This window comes from Armigeres subalbatus, unplaced genomic scaffold, assembly GCF_024139115.2.
Source record: "Armigeres subalbatus isolate Guangzhou_Male unplaced genomic scaffold, GZ_Asu_2 Contig1706, whole genome shotgun sequence".
Classification (NCBI taxonomy): Eukaryota; Metazoa; Arthropoda; class Insecta; order Diptera; family Culicidae; genus Armigeres; species Armigeres subalbatus.
Window position 1 is genome coordinate 156452 of NW_026942513.1, and position 24787 is coordinate 181238.

The following is a 24787-nucleotide window of genomic DNA, read 5'->3' on the forward strand; positions in this document are numbered from 1 at the left end:
GTTTATGCATCGTTGGCCGTTGTCATTCGATACGGTGTGCAGACTATCCGGTCCGATGACCGGTCTATACATTTCCTCCCTTCCTACCTGTGCGTTCATGTCACCGATGACGATTTTGACGTCCCGCAGTGGGCATCCATCGTATGTCTGCTCCAGCTGTGCGTAGAACGCTTCTTTCTCGTCGTCGGGTCTCCCTTCGTGTGGGCAGTGCACGTTGATGATGCTATAGTTGAAGAAACGGCCTTTAATACTCAGCTTGCACATCCTTGCGTTGATTGGCTGCCACTCAATCACGCGTTGGCGCATCTTACCCAGCACTATGAAGCCGGTTCCCAGCTCGTTGGTGGTTCCACAGTTTTGGTAGAAGGTAGCCGCTCGATGCTCGCTTTTCCACACTTTCTGTCCTGTCCAGCAAATCTCCTGCAGTGCCACGACGTCGAAGTTGTGGGGATGTAATTCATCGTAGATCATCCTGTCGCAACCTGCGAAACCTAGCGACTTGCAGTTCCATGTTCCAAGCTTCCAATCGTGATCCTGTATTCGTCGCCTAGGTCTTTGCCGATTATATCGAGTCGCATTATCTCTTATATTGTTCGTAATGATTGGTTTTCTAGGCGGCTTATTGGGCCTGCGCAAACCTCCTGTCTCGTCGGAGGGCCGTCGTGTCAGGGCTGTTTAGCGTCCCACCTAACACCAGGACTTGGGCTTGTGCGCTTTGAGCGGCACACGGTCGCTTTGGTGGGGCCTACTTGCGGATACATGCAGCTTTTTATAGAGGTTTAACAGGGCCCACTGTCAAACCCCACCACATCCTGGGCAAGCCCCACAACTCGCAGATGGCCTGGGGAGGGATCGTCAAGCCCTTGGACATAGTCCCTGCTGCCCGTGGAACCCATAGCAAACACATTTAAGTACCACATCTACTATAGCGGCGGTGACAGAGCATAACGATGAGTTGGCTTCATGGTGATCGGGAAGCAGATGAAGCATATTATCCGGTGGAAGCCGATAAGCGACCGCATTTGCGTGTTGAGAATGAAGGGGAATTTCTTCAACTATAGCCTGATCAGGATCTATGACCCAACGAACGATAAGCCTGATGACGGAAAGTACGAGTTCTATGATAAGGCCAACGGAGAGTGGCCAACACACGATGTAAAGATTGTCATCGGGGATGCAAATGCGCAGATCGGAAGAGAAAGTTTCTTTCGCCCTGTCATTGGTACGGAAAGCCTTCATTCCACTACCAACGATAATGGCCTGCGACTTGTAACCTTTGCTGCAGCTAGAGGGATGGCAATCAGCAGTACTCACTTCGCACGTAAAACTATCCGCAAACACACCTGGCATCATCCGAGTGGAGACACTTGCACACAGATCGACCACGTGCTGGTCGATGGACGATATTTCTCGGATGTTATAGATGTAAGGCCCTTCAGAGGTCCGGACATCGACTCGGATCACTATCTTGTAGTTGCTAAAATTCGGGCGCGACTTTCCGAATTCACGAAACAACAGAACGATGCGTTTCAATATCCAACGCTTGTCAGTTGAAGGAGTTGCTAGACGAGTGAATAGGAGATGCCGCCGGATCTGGAGACATCAACCGATTGTGGGAAAAGATCCACGCGACTTCAACAGCGCAGGAAGTGTTAGGCACTACACAACGACGCCAACGAAATGGTTGGTTTGATGAGGTGTGCCAGCGAATGACGGACGAGAAAAATGCTGCTAGGAGTCGAATGCTAGTGGCTCGTACCCGTTCCAACAGAGAGTGATACAGTGTAGCAAGGGCAGAAGAGAAACGAATTCACCGCAGAGAAAAAGGCAACACGAAGAGAGTGTGATAGCTGAAGCGCAGGAGAACATGGATAGAAACGATATGCGGAGGTTTTAAGCAACTGTCAATGGCATAAGACTGCGCCAGTGGCAGCCAGGTGGAAGGAGCACTTCGAAAATTTGTTGAACGGTGGAAATGAAGGTATATTAAGGAGCAGGATGGACATAGTAGGCGACGGTCAAGATGTGGAACCACCAACGCTGGACGAGGTAAAAAAGGCTCTAAACGAGCTGAAAAACAGTAAAGCTGCTGGGAAGGACGATATCTCGGCCGAGCTTTTCAAACATGGATAAGAGCAATCGATCCACAACATTATCCAGTAAATATGGGAGGGTGAAGAACTGCCTGCAAGCTGGTTGTATGGCCTCATATGCCCAATATATAATAAAGGGCACAGACTAAAGTGTGTCAATTACAGAGGGATCATCCTTCTTGCAGGCTCACCATCTGTTCGTTGATTTCAAAGCAGCGTACGATTCAGTGAAGAGAAATGAGTTGTGGCAGATAATGTCTGAACATGGTTTTCCGGCGAAACTGATTAGACTGATACGTGAAACGCTGGATGGCTCGAAATCAAGTATTCGGATTGCAGACGAAGTGTCAACCTCGTTTGTGACCTTAGACGGATTGAAGCAGAGTGATGCACTTTCGAATTTATTGTTCAACATTGCACTCGAGGGCGCTATTATGATATCTGGCGTGCATAGTAGACCTCTTCATGTTTTCAAAAAGTATCGAAAATTCAATCGGTCAGCCCAGCATCATAATTCTTATGCTAAAATAAGTCTCCTGTCAAATTTTCAGCTAATTCGGATAAAATTTCGAGGTGGCTCAAGTCGATTTAGTGTTTTTGGGCTATTTTCAATTTTGGAAAAAATCTAACAAAAGAAATAAACGTCGAAAACTATCGCACCAACCTCTATACGGAAGCTTTTGGTGTGCTCTACAAGTCTTGTGAACATTGCGATTCGTTCCGTTCACGTTTTGTCAATGTTAAAGTGATTTTCAAGCATTTAAGTGCATAAAAATACTGTTTCTCCCGAAAGTCGTTGTTCTACAAAATTCTTGAGTTTATGACAAATGATTGTTAATTTATTATATTATTATTCCTCTTTTTTCCCTGGAAATCTGAGTAATATAATTGCCAATGTGCGATTTATTGTTAAATTCTTAAAAATCAGAAGCTGAACATTTGTCATAAATTTACACGTTAAGATTTCTTCAAGCAAGTTGTTCGAACAAAACATAAATTAAATCATATGATATTTGATGCTTAAAACAAACGACTTCCAAATTTTGTTTAATTCATCATATGTCTGCAGGCTTTCATTGAGTGCCTTGTAGTAACAAGCGAAATCGAAGCTTCTTTGTTTGAACAACTTGTTTAAAGAAATCTCAGCGTGCAAATTTATGACAAATGTTCAGCTTCTGATTTTTAAGAATTTAACGGTAAATCGCACATGGGCAATTATATTAGTCAAATTTCCAGGGAAAAAAGAGGAAATATAATATAATAAATTAACAATCATTTGTCATAAACTCAAGAATTTTGTAGAACAATGACTTTCGGGAGAAACAGTATTTTTATGCACTTAAAAGCTTGAAAATCACTTTAACATGGACAAAACGTAAACGGAACGAATCGCAATGTTCACAAGACTTGTAGAGCACACCAAAAGCTTCCGTATAGAGGTTGGTGCGATAGTTTTCGACGTTTATATCTCTTGTAAGATTTTTTCCAAAATTGAAAATAGCCCAAAAACACTAAATCGACTTGAGCCACCTCGAAATTTTATCCGAATCAGCTGAAAATTTGACAGGAGACTTATTTAGGCATAAGAATTGTGATTCTTGCCTGACCGGTTGAATTTTTGATACTTTTTGAAAACATGAAGAGGTCTAGTGCATAGGAACGGCACTATCATCAAACGGTCTCATATGCTCCTGGGCTTTGCGGATGACATCGACCTTATTGGAATCAATCGCAGAACAGTAGTGGAGGCTTTTGTCCCACTGAAGAGGGAGACGGCAAGGATAGGCCGAACCATAAAGTTGTTGAAGAATTTGTTTAACTTGGAACGCTTGTGTCATGTACCAATGACGTTTCCCGCGAAGTTAAAAGAAGTATTGCTAATGTAAATAGGACCTTCTACAAGCAAACGGAAACGAAATTTGCTCTTTACAAAACTCTGATTCTACCAGTGTTTCTTTATGAACCTGGAGCATGGACGTTAAGGAGGGCGACCGGAGAGCTTTTGGGGTTTTCGAGCGAAAAGCTCTGCGTACAATACTCGGAGGGAGACCAGAAAATTCTGTGTGGCGCAGGCGCATGAATCATGAAAAATTGAATGAAATGAGATCTGCGTGAAAAAATGCTTTGACTCGGTTCGTTAGCAGCCACTTAAATAGGCAGGCAGTGCAAGAGATTTTTCTTTTGCCCAATAATGTAGTTTTTGGAATTGACTTACCTATTTTCGCAAATTAGATGAACGGATAACAATCACACTATTTTAGCATTCATGTTAAATTCACTATTTTCATTAGTATAGTGACAAAGTTAATCAAAACTTTTTTGAACAATATTAGAACACTCGTTGCCAAAATTCGGCTGACGATTTTCACTTGAAACAGCACATTATAATTGCCTACTGGGGCGGATTTAGCCGGAAGGGGGCCCCGGGGCCGACAGTTTGTGCGGGCCTCAAAATGTACAAAAAAGGTTGGTTTTGGTACATAAGTTTTGTGGGGGCCCGGGGCCACGGCCCACCGCCCCCCTAAGTCCGGCCCTGATTGCCTACCTTGCTTATACAAACTTATACTATTATTATAATGATTTACAGTGAATAATGCACCAACATTTCATGAGCCGAAATAGCATGCAACACCAGAGCCGAGATTAAGAAAATTGACTGAACATAAAGTCTATTTCGCACAAAACTTTTGATGGATTAAATAATAGATTTTGAACCATTATTGTTGTTTTTGAATACTTAGCGTAATAACCAAAAGTAAGAAAGCCGTTTGGTGGCATAATTTCGGTAAGATCTTCAATATATGAATATTTAAATCGATAAATGTGCCCAATAACAGCATAATAGGCTAAGGTTTGAGCCTTACACTTTATACAAAGAATAAAATATTGTGAATCGTATAAAATACGAAATAGTGCGAATGTCGGAAGAAAGAATAGCAAAAACAGTATGAATTCAAGAAGTTTGTAGTTTGAAATTAAAACTCGATCAAATTTGGTATTTTTGAATGGTAAAATATTTAAATTGAGAACAAAGGATTTATTTCCAATAAGAAATTCATGACCGAAAATTGTGACAGATGAAAATTTTCATACGAAAATACGAAAGATTTCAATCAACATTTCTGCTTTCTTCGAATTTGGCAACACTTATTTCAAAAACAAGTTTTGACCGATGCGCCGCTGCAATTTCTTTACCGCATCGCCGGTGACTTTTGGGCGCGCCGTTGAAATAATTCCAGTGCCTGGGGGTGGTTTTGGGAGTTCATCCTCCCCCAATTTGTTAGAAAAAAAAAAGCGTTACGTAAACAGATGTTCTGGTCATAAGACGAGTTTATACAATTCCATTCAATTCCACTACTTTATTGTACCTTTCACAGATACGTATTTTGACCTCAACAGTAAGGCCGTGTTCAGTGTCTCGTACTTGACTCGACTTACTGTTAAGGTCGAAATACGTATCTGTAAAAGGTACAATAAAGTAGTGGAATTAAATGGAATTGTAGAAACTTGTCTTATGATGAGTAAATACATTCCACTAAAAGCTTAAAATAATTTTCGAATCAGATTTTCTGGGTTATTTGTAAGATTTCGACCTTCAGACCAAAACTCCAGGGAATTCTTGGATGAACGGTAATGGCAAAATTGTTGAACGTTCATCCAATTCAATTGAGATCTCCAAATGAATAAAAATGTGCGTGAATCCGATGTATTCCTCTTGCAGTGTTTGTGATGTTTTTGCTGCAATTGGATTACCACCCACTTTTATTTTATACATCCTACGCAGTGACATTAGTGTTGGTGATTCTGCCTTTGGAGAAGTCAATAGTGTTGGTATTTCTGGCTTTGAAAAACTCAATTCTATAGACCACACAACCAGCATAAACGAATAAAATGGCAAGCAGCTCCCAAGGAGCTCAAGGGCTATACTACAGGCAATTGTTGTATGAGCTGAGATGCATATTTTTTCGGTATCGGTAAGGATGAGTTTTTTCTAATTGTTTTAAAAACTGGAGAACGATCCGTTGGGCTTCCAAAGCTTCCAAAATCCAAAGAACTGCAGAATAACCCCCCCCCCATAAACCCAGGTATTCCATTTTTCTAAAATTCTCTGGAAATTTCAGAGAAATTCATCTTTAAGAACTCTAGAAACTCGTTATACAAAAGTTGTGAGATATTCTTACATTTGTATTTGTGAGAATTTCTCCTTCAGAAACTCTGGGATATTCCAATTTCAGTGTTCCATCTCTTTGATTTTAATGCATCGCCCTTCACAGCGACTTTTCGCAGCATACTTTCGAGGCATTAATTAACACGAAAACTGAAGTTTTCTAAGTCTTGTTTTATTATTATTCTAATTGCTTCTTCTTCTTGTCTTCTGGGGAATTCCTTCGATAGGACTTCTAAAAGTTCCTTCTAGAAGATTTCCTGTGAATTTGCGGGGTGAGGGTGGTTTATACTCCCAGTTTTTTCAATTCATTCCGAGAATTCCTTATCTATGAGATTTGGGGATTAAGGGAATCCAGAAGTTCTGAGGAGTGAATAATACGTGTCCCACACAGTACGAACAAAACCTGTAAAAAAACCTTGAACGGAAGTTCAAGTAGATGTAACAAATCTGCTCCGTGGTAAACAACAGGAAGTTATAGGTTGTTTTAAATTTACGTGAGCTGGAATTTTACAGTTCTTATTTTTATTTGAAAACAAAAAAAGGAGCATAGCATGGGAATCGAACATTGGTCTGCAGAGTGAGAGCCGAACTTGATATCCTCTCGGGTATTTCCGCTTCTTAATATCGAGTTGATCAAGGTGTAACAGGTTAAACGTTTTGGTGATTCGATAATTCTTCATTAGGCTAAACGATAGCTTAAATTTACATGACACGGAATCTCCATCGAGACGGAATCATTTGAGACTCAGTATGCTGAATGCATCACAGATTTCTCGCCGGAAGAAGCAAAAAACAAAGAGTTGCAGCGATGAAATGCAGCATCATAAAGGCTGCTTTATTTTCATATGCGAAGATATCCGTTTAGGTTCATTCTTATATAAGTAAAATAGGTGCAAGCTGCGGTTTGCATGAAATGCAGTGAAGTTTGTTTTGATTTGTTTTGACAGCCACGTGCGCGCTCACCAAAAATTGTGCTCGTGGTCGTCATGTAAAATTAAGATATATTCAATTGAAATTTCAATGGTTTTATCATTTATATCACAGAAACTTAAAATTATGATCTGGTACAAATTCTGTTTCCGAATTTTACATTCAATTATGAATTCCGTCGTGGCTAATTTTCATAATATTTTACTGTGCAGAATTCCTGGATGGGAAACTCCTGGAAAATTTTTTTTATCAGTTCCTGTAAATTTCTATATGATTTTAACATATGTCCTTGAGGAATTTTCTCTTCTGTTTTTTTTTTGTTGGCATTACATCTCCATTAGAATATTGCCGTATCACAGCTTGGTGTACATCCAGAACTTCTACAGTTTCTATCTGCGAGGTTTCTAAGAAGATTCACTATTTACTTCTTGGGCTTGCTGTGTGGTCGCCAGGATAAGGAAGAACTGTTAAAGAAATTCATGAAGGCTATTCAAAAAAAAATCCTGGATAAATCACTGGATGAGATAGTGAAGAAATTCCTGAAGAATTTTTCAAAGCAATCTCAGGTGAATTTTCTCATGGTATTCCAGAAGGATTACCTAACAGCGTACAATATAAATTATGCTTATTGCCATTAATGCACGAGACATGCAAATAATATTCAAAAAAGGTATTGTTCGATGAAATGATAATTTTGAATCGCACCGATCCGAGTCGCCGTCGCCACCGCCAAGAGCAACCGTGGCGTCGTCATTTTTTGGGAAAAGCTATTTTCGGACAAATCATAATTTCGTAGAAATGTCATTATCACTTACCATTACCAATAAAAAAGTAATTTTTGGGGGAGTGTTATTTTCAAGCAAACGTCATTTTCGGGGAAATGTCATTTTTGTGGAAATATTAATGTCTGAGAAATCTTATGTTCGGCGGAACGTCATTTTGTCATTTTCGAGTAACTGTTAATGAAACAAGAGTAGAAACGCTATTTTCAATAAAATGTCATTTTTGTGTTTCGTGGAAACATCATTTTCAGAAAAATGATATTTTCTGAGAAATATTGTTTTCTGCATTTAACACCCGCCCACAAGAACATATTAGAACGGCGATCGAGTGACGATAATTAGAGACTTTTGTTTTCAGGCTTTCTACACTTGCGATGAATCCAGCGGAGGTAAGTAACTTAATATGCTTTTTTTCTTTACAACGTACTATAGACCGTTAGGATAATTATAAACACACTAAGAAATAGTCGGCAGGTCAAGTGGCGCTTGATATTTCATGAAAATGTCGATTCCTCCTACAGATTACATCATACTCTTTCACGTGATATACTAGTTCCGTTTTTTTAGCTAAAAAGTCCTACGTCAAAATAAGCAAAATATGAAGGTTCGAATTTCCACCAAAAATTTTTTTTTGCGCAAGATGGGTTATTGTTGGAACGTGTTTTTTGGAAAATTACCTAAAGAAAAACGTATAACTGTTAAATTAATGCAATTTTCAATACAGATACATAACAATGTCTGTCTTGTTGCATTAAATACGAGATCTGGTTGAAAAAATATTTCAATGACCTGAAAATTCCGAAAAACCTCAAACATTATTTCAAAAACGTAATAATCCTCATGAATACGGATATGGCTTTAGAATCAGACGATTTTCAGGTACGCTCTATCCTGGGGTTTGATCTGGACACTAATGACACAGACCTCGCAATTATTTAATTTTATTATTTAAAAATCGCAATTATTTAATTTTCAAAATCCATAATGCTTGTTAAATGAGTGCCAAAAATAGATCGTATGGAGTAAGTAAAAATATTTATGAACAATTTTAAGTAATAGCTGAAAAACATGTTGTTCAAAATCTTCAAAACAATGGGAAGTAAAAATTCATAGTAAAAATGACAAATATTTGAAACATTTTCGAATACTCGATGTTATATGAAAGTAAATAAAATTTTGGGCCATATGTAACCATAAAATAGTAGATGACTTGAAAAAAATTGAAATCATTCTATAAACAAAGTGCATTTATTATTATAGGAATGGTCTATAGTGCATAGCGCCGCGCACTTACCTCTTCCCCACACCTCCCTCTTTACTCATTGACATTCCCACTCCCTTTGATTCCTCTGCTTAGGATAAAGAATATGTGTTTTAGTTATAGTGGAAAGCGTTTCAGTAGTACAGAAGTTGTACTGGATTTTTCTCAAAAATATCCCTCCCTCCTTTCGCTATAACTCCACACCCCTCTGTTATGGTTTTCTTAGTAGGTACATAGAATATGTTTTTAGAATTTGTCACGTAATCTGGATCAGAGCTTAAAATATTCATCTTCATGAAGCAACTTCTGTCCGAATATTGACAGACATCGCATGAATATTCAAAACATAGAATGACATAGTCAGACGACTACTCCACGAACTCATTCATTCGACTGTCACTGAGTGTGTTTACTATGTGCAGAAAAAAACATAATTAGCATTGTTTATGTTGATGTTTACCGTTGAAAGTGCCTCGCGGATGAAAATCGGATTCAGTTCTATGTGATAGGTACATTATTTACTCATTTGAAACGTGTTCAGATTTCAGATAATTTATCAATTTGTAAAATGTGCATAAATATTCAATGACTAATATTCAACTGAATATTGACTGTCCAGAGCCGACTATGAATGTGTCGGAAGTGAACTGACAAATGAAGAAAAATGGACTTCACCAAAAATTTTCGATTATTTTACACTCTGATCTGGATAGTTAAGTAGGGTTTGATGATTGTGATAGATACCTGCAAATGCAGTGAAGGACAACAATGCTTTCAATAAATTTTAAGTTTCTGTTTAAAAATATAAACATCTTTTTTCCAGGACTTACCAAGTATGATTCCCGCGTGGTGAAGGTGACCGGATCCTGTGGATCACCGCTTGGGCATTGATAATCCACCCTTCCTGCCACCTGTATCAGCTTGGAGCCCGTTCGGGCCAAATCGATGAGATTCAGCCGAAGAGTATCGGCCGAAAATTCCACCTGGATAAAGGATACGAACCAGATAAGTTCCATAAGTACAACGTACGTTTTTTTGTTCTACGGTGCAGTTTACCTTCCGTAGACATCCGACGAAATTGTTGTGCACTCGGGCGCCGAGTAGGGCTCGAGGGTTGACGGCTCCACCGACGTAGACTCGGGATGACGAAAGCATTGTGAACTTCCCGGCAATGTGCGAATGGTCGGTGTAGACATCGTCCACGACGGCAACCAGCTGGAATGATAAGAATCAAGAACACAGTATTTAGGAAAATGATAACCACTTTATAATGCCTGTAATTTCGGCAGAATAGAATGTATTTAAATATCATAGATAACATCTGGAATAAAACGACATGGCCAAGAAACCCCCTTTTTTCACGTTTTGCCTAAGAAGTCTCATTTTCCCTTCTTTCTTCAGTTTAAAAGGAATGTTTTTATGCGTTTTCTTCTAAAATTCCACCAAGTTTCAGGATGCGACGCCAGTTGAAAAAAAGAACTCTCATTCGCAAAATAATCAACCAGTTTTGTATATGCATTGCCAAAGATTTCGTAAAGATCGTAGAGTTAAAAACTGCTGGTTTGATGCTGTTTGCCATTTGATGGAAGAAAAAACTTCATGTGAATGTGATTGTTACTTTTGCCTCTTCATCTCAGTTGAAACTTTTCAAAACTAGCATTCCTCGATTTCCTTCGATGATGCGAGCTGGCCCATTATGGAAAGCTTATTTCCTTTTACCCATACTTATTCCACACAAGAACCTAAGTCTCCCGGCACCCCCGGACTAGAATACATGAAGCGCAGAAAGTTTCGCCAATTTGTGCGTTTCTGCTACCGTTCCGCCCGTTCCTCCACTTGGAAATTTATGGCGCTATTTGCATTTTTGTTCACTTTATCATAGAAAATGTGTGCGTGGGGAGTGTGTTGCAATGTCCAAAGTGTAGCAGAAGCATTGTGTAAGAGAGGCAGTAGCAAACTTTGGCTTTGCCACTGCCGTTGCTGCAACCGCTTTCGGGATCTTTTCCGAGTAATTTAACTCGGTTTACGAGAACGATGGCTGGATGGTAACCGGGACGGGTGTTCAGCAGTGTTCCGATCCCAGATGGTGGTCTAGTTGGATTTTAACTATATTTGCAGTTTCCGGCCGTTTTTTTCTATCCTTTTCTCTGACTGTGCTGTGTGATGTGGTGACTTAGGAGGCATGCAGAGGCATTCCACGGGGGCATGTCAGTCGATCCTGAGCGACCATTTCGAAAATATTTGAAACTCTGCACAGTTTTTCAATTTCATCTAAATCGTCATTTTTCGATATCAAATCTTCATATTGAGTCACGACTAACTTTTCAAAAGGGTGTATGTGAAAATGGTTCAAAAATATTTAAAAAGCTGCACAGCAAAAACGGAATGTTCGATTGTTATGATTTTTTCAGCAAAGTTAGACAACTAAATGGTGATTCTTAAGAAAATGTGCACAGTAAAAAAAATTTTTTTTGCCTTTAAAAATATCATTTTTGTCACAAAAACTCAAATATCTCAAAACCCTATCTTTTTTCGAACGTAATTTTTTTAGGGAAAACGGTCCATTATATTAGCTATCTACCATAAAAATTTGGTGATGGTAAACTAATAAACAAAAAAGTTATGACATTTCAAACATTTCACAATTTTCACATTTAGTAAAAAAATTTTTTTTCTGTGTAAGTTATTTCGAGAATTGCAGTTTGATGCAGATTTTATTGTTAAGGGACGTGATTTAAACAAGTTGTTTTCATGATATTTTGATTTAATTATTCATAGCATCTATAAGAAACTTAGACACGATCCAGTGTTGTGATCAAAAGTATTGATAGTGTCATAATTTTCATTGCACGTGACTGGCGAAAAATTCTTTTAATAGTGTTGAAACCTGTTGATAATAACGTTGATAGAAACATATCAGAAATGTTATTTTTAAGACAAAAGCTGCAAAATCAAAGATTTATATACACGTGTACGTCTATAGCTTACCTGCAACCAATATACCTCTTAGCGAACAGACTTTATGATCGGGAGGAGACGGGTATCTTAAACTACATCAATTGCATGATAGGTACATACCATGACAATGCTCACGAAAAAGCAAAAATTACTACTACTAAGGTTGTTAAAGATCTTATAGTAATTTTTTCTTCAGTCAAGCAAATGACACCAAACTAGTCAGTAAAAACTTAAAAGTGATTTTGTTTATTGAAATATTACGAACAACATGAGTAGCCGCTTTCTCAACTGTTGTAGGCCGTTTGATGGAAAAAAGTGTTCAAAAGAGTTACGAAATCTCACCGAAAGCACCATAGATAAACTGAAAGCGACTGGTTATGCTCCAATGTCCACATTGAATACAAATTTACGCATTTGCACGTCCTGCCGTCTAAACGTTGACAAAAGAGCAATCTGTATATCATCGGTTGAGCAGAGCGCAGGAAGTTCGAAAACGACAGCAACTGAGGAATTGCCAGATGTATCGACAACAACTGAGGAATTACCAGAAGTATTAAGTGCTGAGAGCCTTGCCACCGTACCATCAGCGAAATCTGTTTCAACAAATCAATCGGAAGATGAGTGTATCCAAAAGGTCAACATCGAACGCTTTAACGAGGGCATAGCTGGGATAAAAGTGACTCCGATTAAATGGAGTAAGATGGACTACGTTTATTACCCGGAGAAAAATACCGTGAAATAAACGAAGCTGTACGAAGAAACCTCTTCAAATTAGGACCTGATGATGTGGAAAATACAGACTACGATGAGGTAATTATAAATATGAAGGAAAGGTTCTCGAATGCAGCCACGACAAGGAAAGAAAAATTATTGATTTTGTCGATGCTGCCAAGTTCGTGGTCTATTCAGGATGCCATTGATGAGTTCAAAACCAATAGAAATACAGTAAAAGAGGCAAAACAATTGAAGAATAACTGTCTTTCAACCAAAAATACTAGGTCTAGTACTGCATTAACAGATGAGACAAAAGAAATAGTAGTTCAATATTTTGAAGATGATGAAGTAAGTCGAGCTATGCCTGGTCAAAAAGATTATGTATCAGTAAAAAGATGGAAAGCGTCAAGCAATCCAAAAACGATTAATGATGACGACTTTGAAAGAAGCGTACACACGCTTCAAGGAAATTCACGATAATATTAAAATAGGTTTTTCCTCATTTGCAAGCCTTCGGCCAAGGCAATGTAAGCTTCTTTCCAATTCAGGAACACATAATGTGTGTGTGTGCACAACCCATGAGAATATTAATCTTATTTTACATAGTTTGAAAAGAATCAATTTAACAAAGGATATTAAAATGTTAACTGGTAGTCTTTGTGTGAAAATACAACATCAAATTGCTATCTACGATCTTGTTCGGATTGTCCAGATTCTTCATCATTGGAAAATACTTTATTCGCTGAGTTTGAAGAAAAATATATTGATCAGTTATCATTTGAGCAATGGGTGACCACGGATAGGTGTGACATAGAAACTATTGTAAAACCTGTAGATGAGTTTGTGTCATATTTTTGCTTGAAATTAGAAAGTTTACTCCCTCACGATTTCATTAAAACAGAACAATCCAGCTTTTTAAAAATACGAAAAATACATTTACAAAATGGTGAATTTTAGTCATTTGTGATTTTTCTGAAAATTACAGCTTTGTATTGCAAGATGAAGTGCAGTCCCATCACTGGAACGTACAACAAGCTACAATTCATCCATTCGTTATTTATTTTAATGGAAGTACGCAAATTGAACACTTAAGTTTTATTATAATTTCCGAAGATTTAAGACACGATTCAGTATCCGTAAACTTGTTCATTGAAAAATGATTAACTTTTTACGCGTTGATAAGCATAAAGAAGTCAAAAGATATATTTCATGTCTGATGGAGCAGCGTCGCAGTACAAAAATCGTAAGAATTTTTCGAGCCTATGTCAATTTAAATCAATGTACGGAATTGATGCAGAATGGCATTTTTTCGCTACATCACATGGCAAAGGTCCTTGTGATCATATTGGAGGAACAATAAAGCGCATGGCCACAAGAGCAAGTTTAGCCCAAGCACGTGAGCATCCAATTAAAACTGCGAAAGAACTTTTGATTGGGCAAATCGTAGAAAAGAAAAGATTTAACCAAATTATCATTTTGTTTTACTACTACTGAAGAGTACGAAATAAAGGCTTCAGAGCTCAGCGAACAATTTAATAACGCGAAAACGATCCAAGGAACCCAAAATTTCACTGTTTCATTCCATTGTCGGAAAATAAAATTAAAGCAAAACTATACTCAAACTGTGCTGATAATAATTCAAAAAGTGTTCGATATTTTAAAAATTTGAATAAAATAAATAAAAATAAGTATTAATAAACTGTTTTCATGATATCATAACCCATACCAAAATTCAAACCCAAAACTCTTAGAGTTTCTATAACAACATTGTGTAACTGCCACATTTAATTTAATACTTAGGATAATATTAATTCATTTTTATTTATTTATACATATAATATTTATACATATAATATACATAATATCGATGAATACATAAATATGGAATATCATACAAACAACTTGTTTAACTCACGCAAGGCCCTTAACAATAAAATCAGCATCAAACTGCGACTCTTGAAAAAAAAAAATACACGGAAATTTTTTTTTGTTTACTATATGTGAAAATTGTGAAATGTTTGAAATGTCATAACTTTTTTGTTTATTAGTTTACCATCACCAAATTTTTATGGTAGATAGCTAATATAATGGACCGTTTTCCCTAAAAAAAATTACGTTCGAAAAAAGATAGGGTTTTGAGATATTTGAGTTTTTGTGACAAAAATGATATTTTTAAAGGCAAAAAAATTTTTTTTTTACTGTGCGCATTTTCTTAAGAATCACCATTTAGTTGCCTAACTTTGCTGAAAAAATCATAATAATCGAACATTCCGTTTTTGCTGTGCAGCTTTTCAAATATTTTTGAACCATTTTCACATACACCCTTTTGAAAAGTTAGTCGTGACTCAATATGAAGATTTGATATCGAAAAATGACGATTTAGATGAAATTGAAAAACTGTGCAAAGTTACAACTCAATAGAAAATCATGAATTAAAAATTTTCTTAAATTTTGATGCTGTTGCTTGGAATCGCTCTGCAGTAATCGCATTTCACAAACTGTTGGCATCCCGCAATTCGTTATACCATGAAAGGAAACCCGATTTGTCCATTTTGTAAGGCAAATAAAGAGGAACGTGCATATGACTCATAGTTTAACATGACATTTACTTTGGATATAGGACGAAATGCTTTTTGGCAACGAATGCTGACTAGCAATGTCAATCACTTTCACGCTACATTACATTTGATAACCCTGAATCGGGAAGCTAAATCTGGCACCTAGTAATTACGAAGACTTCTATCTCCAAATCCTATCCATCCGCTATGAACGTTTAGATTGGAGATATCAGCTTGAACATTTCTGAAATTGACAACTAAATTGGATTGTTTTCCGAGTCCCAAATTTCAATGTGGCACAACTGACAAATTCGCTTTTACGCCACCCTCCCACCTAGGGAGGTAACACACAGAAAAAGAGAATTTGGAAAATTAGTTTAACCTTCGGCTCTCATCAGCTGAGCTCAGATACAGCCTCAGCAGAAGCATTCGATTGTTCGATTTGTCAGGGTAAGCCACCACTTTGCACATCCTTTGCTCATAGGGTAACAGAGATATTTTTGACCATTGGTTGTATTTCCTAAATATTAACAAATAAAATTATGCGTTCATTGTATATTTTTCTTCAAAGTTGATATTCGTTACAACTTTTGCACATAGTGAGACATTCTTAGAGGTCCTTTCTATAGTTCTCCCATTATCCAGTATAGGATAGGAGGCAACGACAAATGAGACCAATTTTCCTCATGCCAAATGTGGGGACGTCGTTGTCGAATGACATCCCATCATCGCCACTTGTTTGTCCGGAAAGGTCTTTGACTTTGGCGGTTGAGTGGTTCTATAGTTACATACAATATATTATACTCATGCTGCTGGAAGTAGTATGATGACATTCACAACTGGAAGCAGTCGTGTTCGCTCTTGTTGTTGAACAACTCCTTTATCCTTTCATAAGCTAAAGGAAATGGGACATTGTATTGCGCTACCACACGTTTCATACAGGATCAATGGACAATAATGGCTGCCAGGAGGTCATTGTTGAAGTAGGTGTTGGTTTATTGTCATGTCTAGATGTAAGATAAAGAGTTTATTTAATTGGAATGACAAGTTTATTTTTCTGCGAAATACAGTGATATTTTGATGTTATCACTGCCCTGGTGAATTTTGGGGTGATAAAATAGGAAATGTGACAAAATCAGAAAAAGAATAATTTTCAATTTTTAAATTTATTTTAAATTTTAAAATTCATGAACAGAACCCGTAATTTATTGTCTAGAAGGTTTACAAAATTCTTAACAGGTACTCAGAAATTATTCATAATAAACCACACGCAGTGAAAGTTATTTCATGAAAATCATTGTTGTTTGCGGAAAAATCCCAACTGCCAGAGGCAATTGAAATGTATTAATAATAACAAATATGTAACATAGCAAATAAGCATGATAGTGTTAAGAAAACACGGAACACCTAGTCTATGAGATGAAAGCATATATTAGATCAGCGGTTATCAACCTGGGGTACATGTACCCCAGGGGGTACCTCGAACAAAAATGCATAATGGCGGATGTATTATAATTCCAATAAAAACTTATTCAAAAAAAAAATATATTGATAAATATGCTTGCGAACTAAAAAAAAAATTAAAGGTTCTGAAGCTTCCAGTTGAAAGACATAAAGCTTTTTTTCCGAAAAGCTTGGCTTCGTTGCAAGAAGCTTGGAAGCCTCCTTTCAAAAGGCTCTTTCCGAAGCAACTCGTAAGCCTCCTTTCAAGAGGCTCGGAAGCCTCCTTTCAAGAGGCTCGGAAGCCTCCTTTCAAGAGGCTCGGAAGCCTCCTTTCAAGAGGCTCGGAAGCCTCCTTTCAAGAGGCTCGGAAGCCTCCTTTCAAGAGGCTCGGAAGCCTCCTTTCAAGAGGCTCGGAAGCCTCCTTTCAAGAGGCTCAGAAGCCTCCTTTCAAGAGCCTCGGAAGCCTCCTTTCAAGAGGCTCGGAAGCCTCCTTTCAAGAGGCTCGGGCCTCCTTTCAAGAGGCTCGGAAGCCTCCTTTCAAGAGGCTCAGAAGCCTCCTTTCAAGAGGCTCAGAAGCCTCCTTTCAAGAGGCTCAGAAGCCTCCTTTCAAGAGGCTCAGGAAGCCTCCTTTCAAGAGCTCAGAAGCCTCCTTTCAAGAGGCTCAGAAGCCTCCTTTCAAGAGGCTCGGAAGCCTCCTTTCAAGAGGCTCGAAGCCTCCTTTCAAGAGGCTCAGAAGCCTCCTTTCAAGAGGCTCAGAAGCCTCCTTTCAAGAGGCTCAGAAGCCTCCTTTCAAGAGGCTCAGAAGCCTCCTTTCAAGAGGCTCAGGAAGCCTCCTTTCAAGAGCTCAGAAGCCTCCTTTCAAGAGGCTCAGAAGCCTCCTTTCAAGAGGCTCAGAGCCTCCTTTCAAGAGGCTCAGAGCCTCCTTACAAGAGGCTCAGAAGCCTCCTTTCAAGAGGCTCAGAAGCCTCTTTCAAGAGGCTCAGGAAGCCTCCTTTCAAGAGGCTCAGAAGCCTCCTTTCAAGAGAGCTCAGAGCCTCCTTTCAAGAGGCTCTGGAAGCCTCCTTTCAAGAGGCTCGGAAGCCTCCTTTCAAGAGAGCTCAGAGCCTCCTTTCAAGAGGCTCAGAAGCCTCCTTTCAAGAGGCTCCGGAAGCCTCCTTTCAAGAGCTCAGAAGCCTCCTTTCAAGAGGCTCAGAAGCCTCCTTTCAAGAGGCCTCGGAAGCCTCCTTTCAAGAGGCTCAGAAGCCTCCTTTCAAGAGGCTCAGGCCTCCTTTCAAGAGGCTCAGAAGCCTCCTTTCAAGAGGCTCGGAAGCCTCCTTTCAAGAGGCTCAGAAGCCTCCTTTCAAGAGGCTCGGAAGCCTCCTTTCAAGAGGCTCAGGAAGCCTCCTTTCAAGAGGCTCCAGGAAGCCTCCTTTCAAGAAGCTCAGAAGCCTCCTTTCAAGAGGCTCGGAAGCCTCCTTTCAAGAGGCTCAGGAAGCCTCCTTTCAAGAGGCTCAGGCCTCCTTTCAAGAGGCTTAGAAGCCTCCTTTCAAGAGGCTCAGAAGCCTCCTTTCAAGAGGCTCAGAAGCCTCCTTTCAAGAGGCTCGGAAGCCTCCTTTCAAGAGGCTCGGAAGCCTCCTTTCAAGAGGCTCAGAAGCCTCCTTTCAAGAGGCTCAGAAGCCTCCTTTCAAGAGGCTCAGAAGCCTCCTTTCAAGAGGCTCGGAAGCCTCCTTACAAGAGGCTCGGAAGCCTCCTTTCTAGAGGCTCGGAAGCCTCCTTTCAAGAGGCTCGGAAGCCTCCTTTCAAGAGGCTCGGAAGCCTTCTTTCAAGAGGCTCGGAAGCCTCCTTTTAAGAGGCTCAGGAGCCTCCTTTCAAGAGGCTCAAGAGCCTCCTTTCAAGAGGCTCAAGAGCCTCCTTTCAAAAGGCTCGGAAGCCTATTTTCAAGAGGCTCGGAAGCCTATTTTCAAGAGGCTCGGAAGCCTCCTTCCAAGAGGCTCGGAAGCCTTCTTCCAAGAGGCTCGGAAGCCTTCTTTCAAGAGGCCCGGAAGCCTCCTTTCAAGAAGCTCGGAAGCCTCCTTTCAAGAGGCTCGGAAGCCTCCTTTAAAAATGTCAGGAAGCCTCCTTTCAAGAGGCCTCGGAAGCCTCCTTTCAAGAGGCTCAGAAGCCTCCTTTCAAGAGGCTCGGAAGCCTCCTTTCAAGAGGCTCAGAAGCCTCCTTTCAAGAGGCTCAAGCCTCCTTTCAAGAGGCCCGGAAGCCTCCTTTCAAGAGCTCAGGAAGCCTCCTTTCAAGAGGCTGGAAGCCTCCTTTCAAGAGGCTCAGAAGCCTCCTTTCAAGAGGCTCGGAAGCCTCCTTTCAAGAGGCTCGGAAGCCTCCTTTCAAGAGGCTCAGAGCCTCCTTTCAAGAGGCTCAGAAGCCTCCTTTCAAGAGGCTCGGAAGCCTCCTTTCAAGAGGCTCAGGAAGCCTCCTTTCAAGAGGCTCGGAAGCCTCCTTTCAAGAGGCTCAGAAGCCTCCTTTCAAGAGGCTCAGAAGCCTCCTTTCAAGAGGCTCAGGAAGCCTCCTTTCAAGAGGCTCAGAGCCTCCTTCAAGAGGCTCGGAAGCCTCCTTTCAAGAGGCTCTGGAAGCCTCCTTTCAAGAGGCTCAGAGCCTCCTTTCAAGAGGCTCAGGAAGCCTCCTTTCAAGAGGCTCAGGAAGCCTCCTTTCAAGAGGCTCCAAGCCTCCTTTCAAGAGGCTCAGAAGCCTCCTTTCAAGAGCTCAGGAAGCCTCCTTTCAAGAGGCTCAGAGCCTCCTTTCAAGAGGCTCAGAAGCCTCCTTTCAAGAGGCTCAGGCCTCCTTTCAAGAGGCTCAGGAAGCCTCCTTTCCAAGAGGCTCAGGAAGCCTCCTTTCAAGAGGCTCAGGAAGCCTCCTTCAAGAGGCTCAGGAAGCCTCCTTTCAAGAGGCTCGGAAGCCTCCTTTCAAGAGGCTCAGAAGCCTCCTTTCAAGAGGCTCAGGAAGCCTCCTTTCAAGAGGCTCAGAAGCCTCCTTTCAAGAGGCTCAGGCCTCCTTTCAAGAGGCTCAGGAAGCCTCCTTTCAGAGAGCTCAGGAAGCCTCCTTTCAAGAGGCTCAGAGCCTCCTTTCAAGAGGCCCGGAAGCCTCCTTTCAAGAGGCTCAGAGCCTCCTTTCAAGAGGCTCAGGAAGCCTCCTTTCAAGAGGCTCAGAGCCTCCTTTCAAGAGGCTCAGAGCCTCCTTTCAAGAGGCTCAGAAGCCTCCTTTCAAGAGGCTCAGAAGCCTCCTTTCAAGAGGCTCAAGCCTCCTTTCAAGAGGCTCAGAAGCCTCCTTTCCAAGAGGCTCAGAGCCTCCTTTCAGAGGCTCAGAAGCCTCCTTTCAAGAGGCTCAGAGCCTCCTTTCAAGAGGCTCAGGAAGCCTCCTTTCAAGAGGCTCAGGAAGCCTCCTTTCAAGAGGCCCAGGCCTCCTTCAAGAGGCTCGGAAGCCTCCTTTCAAGAGGCTCAGAGCCTCCCTTTCAAGAGGCTCAGGAAGCCTCCTTTCAAGAGGCTCAAGCCTCCTTTCAAGAGCTCAGAAGCCTCCTTTCAAGAGGCTCTGGAAGCCTCCTTTCAAGAGGCTCAGAAGCCTCCTTTCAAGAGGCTCAGGAAGCCTCCTTTCAAGAGGCCTCAGAAGCCTCCTTTCAAGAGGCTCAGAAGCCTCCTTCAAGAGGCTCGGAAGCCTCCTTTCAAGAGGCTCAAGCCTCCTTTCAAGAGGCTCAGAAGCCTCCTTTCAAGAGGCTCAGGAAGCCTCCTTCAAGAGCTCCGGAAGCCTCCTTTCAAGAGGCCTCGGAAGCCTCCTTTCAAGAGGCTCAGAGCCTCCTTTCAAGAGGCTCGGAAGCCTCCTTTCAAGAGGCCCGGAAGCCTCCTTTCAAGAGGCTCAGGCCTCCTTTCAAGAGGCTCAGAAGCCTCCTTTCAAGAGGCTCAGAGCCTCCTTTCAAGAGGCTCAGAAGCCTCCTTTCAAGAGGCTCAGAAGCCTCCTTTCAAGAGGCTCGGAAGCCTCCTTTCAAGAGGCTCAGAAGCCTCCTTTCAAGAGGCTCAGGAAGCCTCCTTCAAGAGGCTCAGAAGCCTCCTTTCAAGAGGCTCAGGCCTCCTTTCAAGAGGCTCGGAAGCCTCCTTTCAAGAGGCTCCAAGCCTCCTTTCAAGAGGCTCAGGAAGCCTCCTTTCAAGAGGCTCAGGGAAGCCTCCTTTCAAGAGGCTCAGAGCCTCCTTTCAAGAGGCTCGGAAGCCTCCTTTCAAGAGGCTCCAGAAGCCTCCTTCAAGAGGCTCAGAGCCTCCTTTCAAGAGGCTCAGGAAGCCTCCTTTCAAGAGGCTCAGAAGCCTCCTTTCAAGAGGCCCAGGCCTCCTTTCAAGAGGCTCAAGCCTCCTTTCAAGAGGCTCCAGAAGCCTCCTTTCAAGAGGCTGGAAGCCTCCTTTCAAGAGGCTCGGAAGCCTCCTTTCAAGAGGCTCAGGAAGCCTCCTTTCAAGAGGCTCAGGAAGCCTCCTTTCAGAGGCTCAGGCCCCTCCTTTCAAGAGGCTCAGGCCTCCTTTCAAGAGGCTCGGAAGCCTCCTTCAAGAGGCTCAGAAGCCTCCTTTCAAGAGGCTCAGAAGCCTCCTTTCAAGAGGCTCAAGCCTCCTTTCAAGAGGCCTCAAGCCTCCTTTCAAGAGGCTCAGAAGCCTCCTTTCAAGAGGCTCGGAAGCCTCCTTTCAAGAGGCCTGGAAGCCTCCTTTCAAGAGGCTCAGAAGCCTCCTTTCAAGAGGCTCAGAAGCCTCCTTTCAAGAGAGCTCAGAAGCCTCCTTTCAAGAGGCTCAGGAAGCCTCCTTTCAAGAGGCTCAGAAGCCTCCTTTCAAGAGGCTCAGGAAGCCTCCTTTCAAGAGGCTCAGGAAGCCTCCTTTCAAGAGGCTCAGAAGCCTCCTTTCCAAGAGGCTCAGAAGCCTCCTTTCAAGAGGCTCAGGAAGCCTCCTTTCAAGAGGCTCAGGAAGCCTCCTTTCAAGAGGCTCAGGCCTCCTTTCAAGAGGCTCAGAAGCCTCCTTTCAAGAGGCTCAAAGCCTCCTTTCAAGAGGCTCAGAAGCCTCCTTTCAAGAGGCTCAGAAGCCTCCTTTCAAGAGGCTCCAGGCCTCCTTTCAAGAGCTCCAGAAGCCTCCTTTCAAGAGGCTCAGAAGCCTCCTTTCAAGAGGCTCCAGAGCCTCCTTCAAGAGGCCTGGAAGCCTCCTTTCAAGAGGCTCGGAAGCCTCCTTTCAAGAGGCTCAGGAAGCCTCCTTTCAAGAGGCTCAGAAGCCTCCTTTCAAGAGGCTCGGAAGCCTCCTTTCAAGAGGCTCAGAAGCCTCCTTTCAAGAGGCTCAGAAGCCTCCTTTCAAGAGGCTCAGAAGCCTCCTTTCAAGAGGCTCAGGAAGCCTCCTTTCAAGAGGCTCAGAAGCCTCCTTTCAAGAGGCTCAGAAGCCTCCTTTCAAGAGGCTCAGAGCCTCCTTTCAAGAAGGCTCAAGCCTCCTTTCAAGAGGCTCGGAAGCCTCCTTTCAAGAGGCTCAGAGCCTCCTTTCAAGAGGCTCAGAGCCTCCTTCAAGAGGCTCAGGCCTCCTTTCAAGAGGCTCAGAAGCCTCCTTTCAAGAGGCTCAGAAGCCTCCTTTCAAGAGCTCGAAGCCTCCTTTCAAGAGGCTCAGGCCTCCTTTCAAGAGGCTCAGAGCCTCCTTTCAAGAGGCTCGGAAGCCTCCTTTCAAGAGGCTCAGGAAGCCTCCTTTCAAGAGGCTCGGAAGCCTCCTTTCAAGAGGCTCAGAAGCCTCCTTTCAAGAAACTCAGAGCCTCCTTTCACGAGGCTCAGAAGCCGCCTTTCAAGAGGCTCAGAAGCCTCCTTTCAAGAGGCTCAGAAGCCTCCTTTCAAGAGGCTCAGAAGCCTCCTTTCAAGAGGCTCGGAAGCCTCCTTTCAAGAGACTCAGAAGCCTCCTTTCAAGAGGCTCGGAAGCCTCCTTTCAAGAGGCTCGGAAGCCTCCTTTCAAGAGGCTCGGAAGCCTCCTTTCAAAAGGCTCGGAAGCCTCCTTTCAAGAGGCTCGGAAGCCTCCTTTCAAGAGGCTCGGAAGCCTCCTTTCAAGAGGCTCGGAAGCCTCCTTTCAAGAGGCTCGGTAGGCTTCCTGGTGGAATATCCAGAAGAATTCCTGGAGGATTGTCCGGAGGAACTCCTGGAGGAATAACCAGAGGAATTCCTGGAGAAACATCTGGTGAGATTTCAGGACTATTACATGGACAATTTTTTGGAGGAATATCCGGACGAATTCCTTGAGGAATTTCCGGATGAATGCCTGGAGGAATATTTTTAGGAACTCCTGGAGCAATTTTTCGAGGAATATCAAGAGAAATTCCGGGAGGAATATCTGTACAAATTCCTGAAGGAATATCTGGACGAATTCCTGGAGAAACATCCGGAACATCCTTCTTCTTATTGGCATTACATCCCCACACTGGTACAAAGCCGCCTCGCCGCTGGAGACGCGTGCTGCAGATATTCCGGAAGGTGGCAGCGTAGAAGACCAATGGACCGCCATCAAGAATGCCTTCATCGCCACCAGCGAGAGCAATCTGGGCGAACTACGCACCCAGAGAAAACAATGGATCACCGATGAGACCTGCATGAAGATAGAAGAGCGAAGAGAAGCCAAAGCCGCGATAGAGCGATCAAAAACCAGAGGAGACAAAGTCTTAGCCCGTCAACGATACGCGGCTCTTGAGAAGGAATTAAAACGCTCATGTCGACGGGATAAGCGAGCGTGGGCAGACTCTCTGGCCGACGAATGAGAGAGAGCCGCCGCAACCGGGGACATTCGCCTCCTTTACGATATCTCACAACGCTTAAGCCATGGGCGGATAATTTCATACCTGTTCAATTTTATGTCCCGAAGCTAATTTTCAAGTGCAGACCTAATTGCTCGCTGAAAGTCGGCTCCACATGGTGTTGCTTTCCGCTGGAATGTGTCTTTAGCAGAATACTGTGCCCTTCAAGCTAACATCGACACCTTGAAAAAATGGTACACGGTGCAATCAACGTCAAAAAATGCAACGTAATATCGCTCAGGAGATCGAGAAGTTCGTCTGTCTTCGATTATAGTCTGTCTGCCGCCAGTGTCACAAGGGTAAGCACCGTTTCTTATTTTTATTGCTCTTTATTGATTATTTCCGTGGAACATTTGTATTTCTTTATGGAAAATTCTTCTTTTATAATTTGCTATTTTGCTTTTGCATATTTATTTTTGTTTTCGTGGAACATTCTTAATTGTTTATGGAAATTTTGTTTTATTTGTGGAAATTTTATATTTATTTATTGCTCATACCCATACCCTCTCTCTACTCTCTTTATTGGCAATTTCCTAATTATTTATGGAAAATTTCTAATTTTTAATGGAAATTTTATTTTGCTGCCATATAATACTGCTCGAAAACTGTCTACTGTGTCCGGGTCTGCAGTACACTGGAATATGCTGTCCTTGTGGGGGCTCCTTATCATGTAGTGCAGAGTAATCGGATCGAATGAATTCAGCGAAATTTCATTCGATTTGCGCTTCGTCGACTACCGTGGAATGACCTCGCCCGCATCCCCCATTATGAGCATAGCTGTGGATTAATTCATTTGTCATCTCTGGCTAGCAACGGTTGTTCATAGTCATGCTCGATACTCTGTCCCACAACATTGACTATCCAACCGTGCTAAGTAATGTCAACATCAACGTTCGTGCTGGATCAACCCGCTATACAGATTTCCTACGTCTTCCAGCATACCGCACCGTTTTTGGACAAACCAGCCCATGTGATACTTGTGGTCGACGTTTATTTTGCTAATAATATGACCACGTGTATGTTTACAAGTAGCATAGTTAGCTAGTAGTATTTGTCTGTACAATTAGTTTGAAGACAAGTAAATAAATAAA

The 24787-nt window shown here is 41.9% G+C and overlaps 1 protein-coding gene across 1 annotated transcript in view; it reads right to left on the reverse strand.

Moving 5' to 3' along the window:
• LOC134203233 (neurexin 1-like) overlaps window positions 1-24787 on the reverse strand; it is a 134407-nt gene that overhangs the window by 96490 nt on the left and 13130 nt on the right. Inside the window, 2 exon segments of the mRNA XM_062678115.1 lie at window positions 10065-10217; window positions 10291-10449. Of these exon segments, the coding sequence (XP_062534099.1) occupies window positions 10065-10217; window positions 10291-10449 (312 nt within the window).